This window comes from Sinohyriopsis cumingii, chromosome 18, assembly GCF_028554795.1.
Source record: "Sinohyriopsis cumingii isolate HCF-2022 chromosome 18, ASM2855479v2, whole genome shotgun sequence".
In the NCBI taxonomy this organism is placed as follows: Eukaryota; Metazoa; Mollusca; class Bivalvia; order Unionida; family Unionidae; genus Sinohyriopsis; species Sinohyriopsis cumingii.
The window spans coordinates 57,913,173-57,929,026 of record NC_142978.1 but is presented as its reverse complement, the minus strand read 5'-3'; the positions used below and the strand labels follow the sequence as shown (position 1 = coordinate 57,929,026).

General features: G+C 32.4%; 1 protein-coding gene across 1 annotated transcript in view; it reads left to right on the top strand.

Moving 5' to 3' along the window:
- The first annotated feature begins 688 nt into the window (after positions 1–688).
- LOC149776725 (SCO-spondin-like) overlaps positions 689–15,854 on the top strand; it is a 74,615-nt gene continuing 59,449 nt past the window's right edge. Inside the window, exons 1-5 of the mRNA XM_089941347.1 lie at positions 689–797; positions 2,289–2,353; positions 7,546–7,564; positions 10,900–11,070; positions 14,850–15,046. Of these exons, the coding sequence (XP_089797473.1) occupies positions 689–797; positions 2,289–2,353; positions 7,546–7,564; positions 10,900–11,070; positions 14,850–15,046 (561 nt within the window). The remainder of the gene's footprint in view (positions 798–2,288; positions 2,354–7,545; positions 7,565–10,899; positions 11,071–14,849; positions 15,047–15,854) is intronic.

Genomic DNA, 15,854 nt, shown 5'->3' with positions numbered 1-15,854 from the left:
ATATATGGTAGAACTACTTCGGTTAATGGATTGAGTAAATATTTCAAATCGTCTATCAGCAGCGTTACATTAAAAAAAAATCAAAAGAGAATCAAAATTATGGAGTATTACTTGTAATTCAATATTTTAAATACTTATGTTCGTATTTAGAGCAGATGAAATACATGTATTTTAAATAAAACTTTCAAGTCGATTTGTGAGCAGGCACGGTCAGTTTTTCTATATTCCTGATCATACTGACTACGTGATACAGTATGGTCTGTATACGGTTGATATAGCGAAAGATATACCTTCAAATGCGATTCAACACATTCAGTACATAAATTATACACACATATACAGTATTTAATACAGTGTATTTAATGACAAAGACATAGCAATTCCTTGAATTCTATTTTTATGTTCGCAGACAAAGAAATAAATGAAAATATATAGATAACAAGGAAAGGACACAATATAAATGCATTATAGATGTGTCTTTACTCACTTATTTGAACTTGTGAAATATAATTAATTATACAATTAGAAAGCAGCTGCAATTATAATGGTAATAATATTAGCTGTAACAACATATATTATTTAATCATATCATTCAACGAAAAAATGTCCCTTTCCGTCTCTATTCCTCTTGTTTTTATAGCCATTTCTGCAGTACAACGGTAACGGTTAGGCATGTTAGTGTGGCGCCATGTCGGGAATTCATGCTACAGACAGTGGATGGATGGACTTTAGACAAGGTGGCGTCAGGGTTCGGCAATCTCACCTCCAAGGAGATCAATCAACTGCTGACAACCACGGTAGAAACGCAAAGTAATACGCAATGCACATTTGAAAGGTATGTATGTTTATATATATATATATATATATATATATATATATATATATATATATATATATATATATATATATATATATATATATATATATATATATATAAACAAGTCAAAGTGGTTTCTTTACCGAATGATTTCAACCCTGGCGCGAATCTCGCTGGAAGTCAGAAGTTTCCCTTGATTCCAAAGACTTCTATACAACTACTGTTGTAAACTGGAAATACCGACGCGTCCAGACTAGAAATAATTTTACTCTAATTAATATATAACAACAAACCTCACAACTTCCTAATTGCCTGGCAATATCACAACCGCATGGTTTCACCTCATTAAATTTCCGTAATGTACCACCAGTATTTCACGCCGTGAAAATATGCAACTCAGCAACATAATACAGGGAACCGTTTTTACTACTACGCCACCTTCGGCCAGTCAAATCGTGATTTTAAGCAACCTTTCGCCTGTAATTCTGCACCATATTTGCCACGATGTTAAGAATAAACGGCAGCTGCCGACGACGGAACAGTCCCTTCTCGTTTATTCCATTGTATAATATACCAGTCTCCCATCATAAAGACTGCAACTGGAGTCATACAATCGTCACACAATTAGATTTTAATAGGGACTACTAAGCTCATGGACACTCATACGGCTCTGACCTGAATTCACTAAAAGTAACCCATGACATCATGGAATCTCACCAACACTGCACTCCGTGACGTTTTTTCCTAGTAATTGGTTAATTGTTCGGTCTGAGGACTATCCCCCAAGATACATGAAACAAGCCAGAATTAATTACTGAGATGTCAACAATAACTTTAATATTTTTGAAAAAGGATGGAACACATGATGTTCATAAAGGTCAAAGGTCAAAGGTTAAAATATTTGCTTATTGTTTAATATGGAAGAAAGCAAATTTGCTTTGTCATTTTTGAATTTCATTGCAAATAAATGAGAAAACATTTTCACAATATATTTCTTTTACTTAATGTAACAGTTTTAAATTTAAATTGACTTTATTCCTATACTCTAAGATTTCCAATTTCCCCATAATTAAGGTCACTACTAATACAAACATGCCTCAAGGCATATTACATAAGGAAGAGAAAAATAAGCATAATTAGCTTATTTTCATGCATGCCATCAATGTTAACATACCATTTTGTTCAGAACATCATACATAATGACATGAAAATAAGAAAAATAATTGCATAACTTTTCATATTTGTTTCAAGGTGGCGCTTTACAGTTTCATATTTTACATAGGGTTAGATTTTGAAAGCAAAGGAATTTCGCCAGGTTTCTTCACTGGTTATACTGGCTGTTTGAAAAGGACCTTGTATATCTTAGGTATTGTTCAAAGAATCTTTACTTCCCTTTATTTTGGTGTATTATTTATTTATTTATTTATTTATTCATTACAGAATAGTTTATTTATTATCTTATTCATTACAGAATGGTGGAAGAGGTACAAAATGATACCTGCTGCCCTGGATGGGAAGGTGTCAGCTGTGACAAAGGTGATATTTTATATTATATACACTGTAGTGAGCTATCCATCTTTGTCAGCGAAACACGCAGACATCATAATTAATTGCTAATTGTGTAATATCAGAAAATACTTTTATTTCATTGCTTATGATGACCATCTATCTATCTATCTATCTATCTATATATATATATATATATATATATATATATATATATATATATATATATATATATATATATATATATATATATATAACTTTTTTTATTATTATTATTATTATTATTCTTCAGCAATATGCAACCCGCTGTGTGGCAGTAATGGCTACTGTGTTGGACCCAGTATGTGTGAATGTACAGCGGGCTATGGAGGCTTCACATGCGAAGAAAATTTGCTAGGTATGTATGTATATATGTATGTATGTATGTATGTATGTATGTATGTATGTAATATTAAAAACTAAATCCATGAAGTACAGTGTCATCAAAACATTATTTGGTTCATTAGAAGAAATGTAGTCAAAATATCATTTAGTGTTTTACGATCGACCAAGTAGGTCAATGTCAGGCCATTTGTTGCATTTAGGCAGTGATAACACAGACTGTTTTTATTGACTCTTACTAATATGTACTATTATGACTATATGGTCTTAAAAAAAACTAATATGAAAGAGCCAACAGTATTGTGAATTAAATTCCAAATAATCTTAGAATTACAGATATAAGTCCTAATGATTGCAGTTCTGAATAAACATTAGTGGAAATTGAAATCAAACCCAATGCTGGAAGTATTGATGTGTCTGTGGTTACCCATGTAGTGGTGATGTGCCAACAGTGATTTGCCGGGTCACAATAATACAATCAAAGAATCTATCCTTATCCTTATTTGAAATTTCATTAGAAAGTCAAGTCTCTAATTCCAAGAATAATAGCTTTATATGAGCACTTTGTGTTCCCAGTGAATAAATAAACTACTGGGCAAAACAATAATACAATTGATTCTTAGATCTTAAACCACAAATGCATGTTATCTAGCAAAAACAAGATTATATAGTATTTTACTTGACCTCATGTCACCTTTAGCATTATGTAAAAAAAACTATTAACTAATGGAAAATAACCTTCTAGAAGGTTTCTGATGTTAACAAAATAAAATCTTAGATATAATTAGAATATAATATAAAATGTGGTAAAACCAATATTATTGACTAAGGTGAAGATAATAATCCTAATAGTTAACCTATACTCAGGGGACACTATTCACTATATCTTAGTCATGTTATGAAAGGAATTTTTCTCATAACATTCTTCTCACTTCTTGCTATGAGAAGGATTTATTCACAGCTTAAGAAATATCTTTATTCATGGAGAGAGAGAGAGAGAGAGAGAGAGAGAGAGAGAGATCAGGCTCTCTTAACAGAGGTGTCACTCACACATCTTTGGGGAATATGGCAAGCAGATGCACGGTAACAACTGTAACGAAGACAGACCCTCATGATTCTCGATGAATGAACTTTTTTATTTAAATAATTGATATATATAAAATTACATTTTAGATATACATCTACATAACTTTATCTTTCAAATACAAGAAATACATATAAAATTACAAATTTTTGACAGTCGTACCAACTTCATAAATTTGTATAATTACTCCCTTTTAGAATATAATACAGAGTATTAAATATCGACTAAATTCACGATAGCCAAAGATTATAAAATTAAATATTTGTGATTAATGCAACAATCACATTGAAGACATGTATTTTGTTAAATTTAAATTAGAATACTAATTTGAAATGGGACACTAAAATAATAATCTCTATTACTTGAAGACCTTTTTTCCAAATTATTTTTTCCTACACATGAAGTTGGTAGTGAATTCATCTTTTACAATATTCAATACTATAAATGCAAATGAATATAAATTCATTAAACAATAAAACTTTCCGATACATTATAATTCAAAATTTACAAAAACACACAAAAACTTTATGAATATGTCGAGCCTTGACTGAATTTTTACTGATAAAATCTTAAACATTAAAAGTCCTTATACTCTAAGGAAGTCTATGAACACAGACACTGCTTATCTGTAAGGAAGATAAACTATCATTATTCTCAATGAATGAACTGATTTGCACAAAGCTTTTCCTCAATTTATACACGATTTTGGACGTATCCTCAAGGCCAAATATGGACATTCATCTAGCTACTTATTACCTTCATTCATCTAGAATCAGAAAGAAGTTCCTGTCCTCCCACACTGATATTCTTTGTGTATGTGTACAGCATCAGACAGAAAATCTGCTTTAACAGTTTATGTTTTAAGAAACCATGTGGAATCTCTCAATTCTACTCAGCAATAAGGAATTTGCCTGCTCAGCACAAAATTGGCTGACTTAGAATAGAAAAGAACTATTATACAGTGCAAGAGATTTTTAAGATTTCTCATAAAGCATGATCTTTATTACAATAATACACACCTGTACTTCATGAATAAATAAAACTGATTTCAATAAAATTTAGTTAAAAATTACTTTCAGTACAATTTATAGAAAATTAGTCTAATAATATTAGTCTAAATAGTCTATTAGTCTGAAGTCATTACAGTACAATTGCATTCCATCACTTAAATCCTCACAGTGTGCGGCAGGTACAACTAAACTGAGAGCATTATTAACTTGGATATCTCTATCAACATTCTCCTTTAACCTATTTATATGGCAGAGTTGTTTCTGTTTTCGCCTTCCAGGAGTATTGATGGTATCATTTTAAATCAGTCACTTTCTTTTCAACTGTGTAAGGACCATCATACATAGCCTGAAGAGGAGTTTGTGGTATTGGCAAGAGAGCCATTACCTTGCTGAAAATTGCTTTCCTTTGTATTCTTCTAATACCTTCATTTGTGTTTTGACTTACTATAGTGCAAAGTAGTTCTTGCAACATCACAAGCTTTTGACAATTTGTATTTAGAAACACAATCAAGAAGATTAATTTCTGTATTTACATCAGAAAGCAGTTTCTCTTTCAACAACTTCAGTGATAGACTTGAATATGTCCAAACATTAGTTTAAAAGGATTAGTTCCTAAAGATTCTTGAACTGTTTCCCTGACAGAAAAACAACAATAAATGAACACCTTTATCCCAATCTTTTCAGGTATCAAAACAGTATGACCGAATCATATTTTTCAGTTTTAAAAATCTTTTAAAAGCATCTTGATTTTCAGGGTGACATTTAGAAGATTTGAGTTGCTTGATGCCCAATTTATACATAACATGTTGGAAAATTTTACCCCTGATCCGATTGGACTGATTTGGTAAGGCCAAATAGAGAAAAACAACTTTAGCAAAGCTTTTACGATAATTTTTAGTTTTAAAATTCCTCAAAGGAATTGCCTCTGGGAATCTTGTGGATGCACACAATATGGTCAACAAGGCTTGGTTGTCTGAGTTGGTATTAGGTAAGGGATTCAGCAGTGCTGCCATAATCATTCATCAAATGCAGGAATAAGTTGCAAATAGCCTTAGGTATCTTCTGATTGTTTTTTCCTACTATTTGACAAGTGTGACAAGCTCCGCATAATTTACATACTTCACTTTAAATATTTGGTAAATAAAGTGACTTGTGATAAGCCTTCTTGACATCTGACAGTTGTGCCAGATTAAAATTTGAGAGTCCTCGTATTAGACTGAAATAATGTTTTACCATAAGACTTCTGAGAAAGAGACTTTTTGTCAAAAGAAACTTTATAAGCTAAGGAATACTCGTCATCTGTATGACCAGTATTTACTCAAGTTTAGACCTTGTGTTCATCAACTCTTCAACTAATATAAGTTGTCAGTTTTTCGTAATCTTGACTAACTTTCTTGGCTAAGCACCACCTATCAGATAACTGCTCTTTTTCTCTCGCAAATTCGTCATGGGTTTGTCCAGTTTCTTTTTTCTAGTTCCTAAACTTTTGTTTATAAGCCTCTGATACCAACTCATAAACGTTCAAAATACATTCCTTAACCAGATCATAATACACACTTTGCTGTAATGACAGAGAAGTGAATATTTCACGAGCGTTGCCAAGATGTACACTTTGTAATAACAGAATCCAGTGGTATATTTGCCATTCCAAATTTTGAGCAATTGTTTCCAAACAAGGGAGAGATTTATCAAGTTCTTTTTCTTTAAAAGGGGGCACTAACCTAGTATTCTTAGTGACATCAAAACCTGAACTTGTATGCAGTTTGGTGATATGCTTTTTACTTGTTGCTCTAAGCCTTATAATCTATATTGAAATTCTCTTTGTTCCTTTTCTCTTTCTCTCTGCGTTTGTATTTTCCTCTCCTATTTTTCCTTGCATTTGCAAGATCCTGCCTGTCTTCTTTCTCTTTCTCTCTCTCTTTTCTCTTTTTGCAAGTGCAATTCTTTTTCTTCTTTCTGTAAGCGCATTTGTCTTCCCTCTTTCCCAATTGCATCTTTTTTATTGAATTTCAAGCTTTCTTAACTCTATTTCATTCTTGTATTTTAATTTCAGTTAAACTTGTAAGTTAGAGCCAGTTGGAAACTTACTAGTCAAGTCCAAAGCACCTTTACCAAAAACATTCATTTTCACTAAATTGGACCAAAATATTTGTTTGCCCTTTCTCCTTTTCCTCCTGCACCTGCACTTCTTTTTTACTCTCTTTTCCCCTTGTTGCCACTGCATTTCCTCTCTCCTTTCTCTTTATCTAATTTCATTTGTCTTCTTCTCTCTGTAATTGCATTTGTAATGATCCCTCCTTCTGCAATTGGAATATTCTTTCTTCATTCTGAAACTTAAGCATTCTTAATTCTAATTCTTTCTTGTATTTTAATTTAAATTTGTTTACTTTACATTAGAGCCTGATATAGACTTACTGATCAAACCCAAAGCACATATACCCTGCCCAGTCCAACTCCTTTCCATTAAGTATTTGACCAAAATATTTTAAAATTTCTTTTGCTTTGTTAAAGAAGTCTTAATTTTACTAAGATTATATTTTTATTAAGCTTTAGCAATTCATGCTTTTTCAAGGAGTCCAACCATGACAGGGTATGATTTGATTGAAGTTCTTCAATTTGTATGACATTAGAAAAGCTTGTTGGTTTCAGTAAATATTTCTAAAAGTGAAATTATGCCTGGGACTTAGAAAATTCCCAAAATAAGGTGAATTTAAATTTCAAAAACAAAGTTTTCTGAAATATTTTAGGGAAATTCATATCTCAAGGGTGAGTGCCCAATTTTCTAGTACGACTCCATTGTCTTAAAATAAGTAATAGAATTGAGTGAAAACCAACAAGTTTTGTAAAATTGCGTAAATAATTTGTTTCACTGGAAAACAAAAGTAAAACTGTTATAAAGGAATCTAAATAAAATTGAATGATGCAAGTGTTGATGTGCCTGTAGTGGCCCATGTAGTGGTGATGTGCCAACAGCCTTTTGTTGGGTCACATTAATATAATCCAAATATTTGTCTTTATTTTAAATTTCACTAAAAATTCAAGTCTTTTTTTTGCAAAGAATAGTTTTAGATTAGCAATGTGTATATCCAGTAAATACGAATTTGAATAAATACAATTCCAGCCCAAATTAACTGCTGTACAAAATATGAAAACATTTGAGTGTCCTCAGTTCTTAAGCACAAATGGATAATTTCTAGAAAAAACAAGATTATATAGTCCAATACTTGACCTCGGGTCAAAAGTAGCATTTTCTAAAAAAAATATTACTCAATGGAAAAGAACCTTCTAGAAGGTTCCTAATATTTACTAAATAAAATCTGTGTGCTATGTATTAGTTGTTTACAGAATTATAAAAAAGAATGATTTAGGATCAAGTAGAAAATGAACTTGATTTTGGACAAGGTCAAGTCCAGTCTAAAATTTTCCACAGCATATAATGGAATACAAATGTAAACAAAAAGTGACCAAAAAATAATGCAAATTAAATATTTATAACAGTACTGGCAAGAAACCAAACAACTAGTAAAAATATAAATAAGAAAGGAATACATACATGTATACATCATTATGAAAATGAGTCTGCTCTGTTTTAGACAATGAACATATGTTTCAGAATCCAGATAATTGCCGTGTCCTAGGGGTGATGGGGTGAAGCAATGGCATTGAATAGTTAACGTTGCTTCGCATTGATTTTATGATATTACCCTCCCTCCTTTTAATGTCAGTACAATGCATTAATAATCAAGGTAAATCAGTGATGTTCGTGGAAATTTTCCTTAAAAACGAAAGATATAAAAGAGAAGTTTTATGTTGTTTAGGCCAGTTTGGTCCTAATTTGATGATAAAAATACCAGGCATTACATTGTTTTGCAGTAATTCCAACAAAGAGTAAAAGGTGATCCTTCTAAAACATGTGAAAAATTTAATTTGTTTCCCAGTATGAAGCAGATTGTGGCTGAGCAGACATGTCCAAGTTAATTATTTTAGTCAATATTTCATCAAATCGAAACCATAAAAAATTACTTCTGTAGAAGATGTTTCTATGTTTTGACTATAACCTAAAACCACTTAATAACAATGCCAAGCTTTTTAAGATGACTATTGTAAAACAGTCACTTATGGTTTTAATCTAGTAACACATTTACAGGTGACTGCAGTATTAGTCCGAAAACCCGAATTCATATTTTCTGATACAAATGCTGTAACTTTTTTTAAAAATATATTTCATTTCCCACCTACAGCACAATGATAATGGAATACACTACAAGAAACAAAGTAATGGAATTTATGCTATATTTCAAAATAAATACACAGCTGTAGATTCATCCTTATACAGTGACAATATTAAGGTGCCAATAGCACAGCCCAGCTCAAAATTAGCTTAAAAAATTCTTGCATAGTTGTACTTAAAATTGAAATTTACAGTCACATATTGAATGAATGCACATTGAAAGAATTCTTTTTCAGTCAGTCTGGAATAGATAAATTTTCTTTTTCTGTGATCCCACTCAATTCTACTTTTCTGTTTATGATGGACTGGATTTATTGGGTTAATTCAGTACAGGAAGGAGAATATGATTTCAGATGGAAATGTAGTAGAAATTATAGTAAAATTTAGGTGTGTATCAGGTGTCCGTAACATGGGTCATATCATTTCAATTTGCAGAACTAATTAATAAAGCACATGTTGAGGAAATTCAAGGTGTATGATTGTAACTATATATATTACAGTTCATATTAGAAGCTAAAGAAGACATGTTTATACCCTGTCACTTGCATGCTTGCTGTCGAAGGGACCACAGCTATGACCTGTATCATACAGTGTATGTTTTCTATTACTAGCCTATCATTGTATCAAAATAGTTCAGTGGAGAAAATTGCAAAGCAGTTGTTTTGTGACAGTCCATTTAGCCAGTGGGTATCATACATTTATGTGCTATTTTTATAGATCCTAGAGAGCACTGGTCATATTCTGAACCATTCTATTTGTGACAAGTTATAAATATTTATTTTAAATAGCTGTTTAAATGACTAGAATGGTATTTTTAATTACTGTATCTCTCACATGGGTTGTTGACATAGCAGATATCACGTTCATTCATTTGCTTGTATGAACATTTCATGTGTGACTCAATGAATACATCCACATCATTAACTTTATCATCTCCAGTTTCAAAGGGATGAAACAGCTTGTTTAGCTCATCCAAAAACAAATCTAATGAACCAAAACCTAAACTGTGTACAACATTTTGTTACAGACTAGTTCCTAATACACTATGCTACGTTTTGGCAGACGTGTCAAGCAGTCTGAAGCCATCTGGTATCAACAAATACTGCTTGATTCTGACATTGTAATGTTAACATAGAAACAATGAGCATAAGTGTAATGAGGGAGAAAACTCAAAATAAAAGTTCTTTGGTTTAGTAAACTCTTGCCTGTAATGTCATATTTAGGCTGAAAAATGGAAATAATTTTAGCCAATGTAACCAGATTTCTTTAACTTGTTGCTTGTAATTTTAGGGTTTCACCCCATTTCACAGTGCTTGATAGGGCTATACGTGGCAATCAGTATAACTAGTGGAGAAAGAACGAGGGAAAATGCCACCAACCCACATGAAGCTACTGACAGCTTTCTCACATACCATCATTGGCCAAGCCCGAGCTTTGAACCCATGCACGCAGTAATGAGATGGCAGCGACTGGCAAAGGTCATATAATTTAGACCACTTAGCCACTCTGGGCCCCCAAGATTCTTTAAATTTTGACAATATCCGGTTAACTACAGGAAACATGTTCTCTAGTCCAGTTTCGATTATGTACATAATCCAGCATGAAGCCAAATCCCTTGATCCCTTTTTCTAAATTCATTATGTCATCACTCTCTTCAAATATTGTCACTAAAACAGAAGAAAAGCTTTCTTACCTGAAAGCATATGTCTCAGTTTGAAAAATTAAGAAACTGAATTTCATTTGTTTATAGTCAGATGCTTGTCAATACAGCCACTATCTTCAAGATGCATTTGCAATTTATTTCAGCATTTAATATTGTCTGATCAATAGATTGATGTTTAACTAATTTATTTATTTTATCTTTTAAAAGTCGTTGAGATTAACAGCAACCTTCAGTATTGCTACCAATCAAAGGATTGTTATGGACCATACTTAGATCTAGCTACAGGCTCACAGTTGGTGGAAAAGGAAGCGTGCTGTGAGGGCGCTGGTAACGGCTGGGGCAGTGAAAGAGCATGCTTCAAGTGTCCGGAATACAAAGGTAAAATTATGAAACAGAAACTAGAAATGCACAAAAATACACGAGATTGGAAATTCCCTACCTAGGCCATCAATTGTGACCCATTTTCTGTTGCTGTCTGCAAATTTGGTTCCCAGTAAAGATGTGGATTTGCTGAAGCAGCAGAAAAAGTCTTTCCAATGGTGACTAAGTTTTCCCCACTTATTCCTACTTCTTTTAAAGTTTCCTATTTTTTCCTATGTTTACCTAATTGTCCTTTCTTTTCCGATCATTTTTCCTTTCATGTCAAGGTACGATAAGAAATGTTGTTTTACTAACCTTATGCTTCATGATTTTTCCTCAGTATTTTTCCTCTCAGTAATTTGCCTCTCAGTATTTTTCCTCTCAGTAATTTGCCTCAGTATTTTTGCTTGTTTTTTTCCAAATTTGTTCTCTCGTTATTTTTCCTCTTTGTATTTTACCTCAGGATGTTTCTTTGTATGTTGCCTCAATGTTTCTGCTCAGTATTTTTCCTCAATATGTTTCTCCTCATCTGTAAGCAAAAAGATTTGCTGTCTAGTTCCACTGTAATGTGGAACTTGGTGTCGAAGAAGACAGAGATAGAGGAGACAGTAGTTTGTATGAACATGCTTTTTTTCAGATTTATGAAAGCAAGTGAAGTAAAGGTTTCTTTTAGTTCAGTTATTTCCATGAAGTTCACATTATTTTCTGTTTAAATATCCCAATATATAGGTTCATTTTCCCTCCTTTTTAATGAAAATGATATTTAAACTTTACCACCAATTTATTGACAGGGTTGCTGAAAAGATGAGAGAAACTCATGTATGTTACATACTTTGTAAACCCACACTATTTGTATATTTCATGGTACATTCTTTTTCATAAACCCACACTGTTTATATATTTCATGATACATTCTTTGTAAAACCACACAGTATATTTCATGGCACATTCTTTGTAAATCTACACTGTATATTTCATGGTACATTCTTTGTAAAGACACACTGTTTGTATATTTCATGGTACATTCATTGTAAACACACACTGTATATTTCATCAATAGAAAAAGAAATACAGGTAATGGGGAAAAATGTGACAATCAATCTAGATTTTTGCATGTCTCTCTGTCTGTCTGTCTGTGTTTGTGTATGTATGTATGTATGTATGTATGCATGCATGTATGTATGGTTTTGTGCTTTATGGATCAGTAACACAGGTAGGTTATTTAGTACCAACACAATTGGACTAATGTGCATTGGTCAAGACACAGTATGGTATCTGACCCAGGCTGGTCCAATGGTAGGAGTTGAACCTGCACTCCTTTGGTCATGAGTCTGGCAAGCTAACTATTGAGCTACCACAGCTCCTTGTATGTGTGTGTGTGAGTGAATGTGTGTGTGTGTGTGTGTGTGTGTGTGTGTGTGTGTGTGTGTGTGATTGAATAAAAGATAAACTCATAGTTCATTTACATATTCCAAAAAATGTCAAATAATGAAAGAATGAATTTCAAAATTCTTTTAGCAGTATGAAATCTGTAATTTGATTGATCGGTGAATGTATCAGTAAAAGATACTGTTTGTTTGTTGGGTTGTGAAATTGTGAAATTAGTAGGTTCATAGCATTAGTTGGGACGTAAACCATCAGTGGTAATTTGATATTTCAGATGGGTGTGGTATTTTGATTTTCTTGACATGCTTTTAAGATGAAGGTCCTCACTGTACCTCCATTTTATGTTCATAAATGCATTTTTATCAATGCTAAGCATATGAAGGATGGGAAGTGTAAAATTAGAAGCCCTAATTATGACATTTTTTAAATGTACGGAAAGATAAATAGCGTTAAGAACTGAACATCATATTGTACATGATTCTTGAGGTTATGAAATAAGAAAATTACTAGCACAATGCAAGAACGGTCATAGCCAAAGGGAAGGTCATTCATATAACATGTAATTGATTTTCAAGTATTATACGTCAATGAATTCAGTAAAGAACAAAAATTAAGTCTTACAGTTACAAATATTTATATGAAAATCAACAAAGCTCAAGTAATAAATAACCTAGCTATATTTAACCATCGTTTACAGATGCTGTTAAAATGTATAAGAAGGGCACATGAACAGACTGGTTGTTCCTTTCTAGTGTTAAGCACTAATTCATTTTTATTTTGGTGTCACGTTATGTGATTGTAACTAATCTATATGCTTGTTACAAAGGGTTGGGAAAATGTTGTAATTATTTGTTAAAATATAACTAATACACCCAAATGTTCTTCACAGTAGAGACCATTACACCCATGCACTAGGATCAGATAATATATATATATATATATATATATATATATATATATATATATATATATATATATATATTAGCAACCAAACATCAATCATATGAGTTCTCACATATCAGTTTATCAACCTGTCTTTGAAGTGTTTATTTATTTAACTGCCAAAGTTCAAAGTTAATTATAACCAGACAGAAAACAATGAATGTTGTGGACTAAGATTCATTCAGTAAGTTGACAGTTAGTTTTATTGGACAATCAAAATAGGTGTCTTTGGCTGTGTTTGTTTGGTCATTGTATTTTCTCAGTTTTGGCATCCTGGTCCAAGTTTCACTGCCTGTTAATTTCAATGGTATAGTTAGTAAACTGTAGGCTTCAGTGTCAGAAATTCAAATTTATGTCAACAAAAGTCTGAACAATGTCTCTCTCAGCTATTGTGTTAGTTCAGTTATCACACATTAGTTACAGTTTAAATTTTATTGCACAATTTACAATAATTAACACACAGCAAATTCATCTACTTTAATGTATAGACCAATTAATTTTTTTTGTGTGGGTGGTAGCTTTTTTTAGATGAGATATTTTATTTCCTTTTGTCTCAGGATAATTGTATTTTCTTTTAAAATAGTATAATGGATATAATATGATTTTAATTTGCAATAAACCAGAGTGAGATATTTTTTCAAGCTACTGACATAAATAGATTTAAAAAAAGCCACATATTACTTCCCTAGAATATCAAATTTGTGTACCTAATATTATTTCAGTATACTGTGGTAGTATCATGCTATGTTCCAAAATACTGAGGTATACAATGATACCATGATACAAATTTTCATGGTACCCAGCTGTAATACACCCTCAGCCACACACCCATAAGCACACACCCACACCCACACATCCATAGCACACACCCACACAGTAGGCAGATGAGCATAGAGAAGGTGATTGTGTTGTGCAGGTGCCCCCTTCCCCCTTTAAATGTGCATGAACCAACTCCAAATGATATTCACCGATCTGATATCTCTCTCTCTCTCTCTCTCTCTCTCTATATATATATATATGTATGTATATATATAAAAGGAAAATCTTCCCTGAAAGCATCATTTTGTTTTATTTCAAACTCTGTTGTATATTTTATCTGCTTGAAATTTAGAGAATTCTGTATCTCATAATTGGATGCAAATTTAAGTAATTTAGTAAAAATAATGTAGATAAATAAATAAAGTCATCTATTTCATCTCTGATTTATTGACATAATAAACCAGTAAATCACTCAAGCAGATAGTATGAATGGCATTTGATTCAAGCTTAATGACATAATATTCAACTATTGTAATTACAAACCATTGTGAAAATAATAACAAATCACAATAAATATATAACAGAACTATATTTAACCATTTCTTATACATTAAAACCCACAAGTAGATTTTGTGTGTGTGTGCAATTCTAATCAATCCAATTGCTTGTTACAAAGGCATTTTAAATTTGTACAATTATTTTTCTTTTAGCCACACTTGTTATGCAGACGAATAATCTGCCTTATAGAACATGTGCCAATTTTGGTGACAGCCATTATCGGACATTTGATGGTATGGGATACCAGTATGGTGGCTCATGCTACTACAACCTGGCCAGTGATGCTCAAAAGGGATGGAGGATTGACATGAAAGTTATTAACTGCTCTAGCTGCCTGACCTGCAGGAAGGTAACAAATGTTTAACATTTCTTCATCCATGTTTGCCTTTAAAATTAGTTTCCCAGCAAAGAGAGCAGTTTTGTGTACAAAAGTATGGTTTGAAACTCCCAGTTTCACATATTATTTACCTGCATATATATTCCTGCCAGCCTTTGTAAGTTTGGCATGATCATAATGATTGTATATGCTGAATGATACTTTATGCTCACATTTGTATGGGTTATATATTTTGGTTTATTAAAATGGAGGGGCCCCGAGTGGTCTAAAGCGCTCTCCATTACGGATCACTGCCATCTCACCTCTGTCTGCGCTGGTTCAAGTCTAGGATTCAGCCAATGTGGGTATGTGAGAAAGCTTGCCAGTAGCTTCTCTTGGGTCAGTGGTTCTTTCCAGGGTTTTCCCGGGTTCTTCCTCCACCATTAATACTGGCCGCCATGTATAGCCTATCGTGTGCTGAAAAATGGCATTAAACCCTAAAAACAACAACAACATATAAAAATGGACATCAGTATAAAAATAAAAGGACATTTTAATTCTCTTTTAAATTAATATTATTCCCAATATTATTTATCTGCAAGAAAATTCTGGAAGAGAAGGCTTCTGTGTTATGCTTACATATTTAAACAAGTCAACATATCATGTATGTACCTTCCTACTGCAAATGGATATGGTACATTTCTTAGCAGATTGGTTTCTTCAGTTTGAATACTATTTGTTTATTCATGAAGATGATTGGATAGAGAACCAGTCTGTATCATAAATAATGATGCCAGATATCAAAGTGAGTTTTACTGATGTGACTTGTGACTATTAAGAG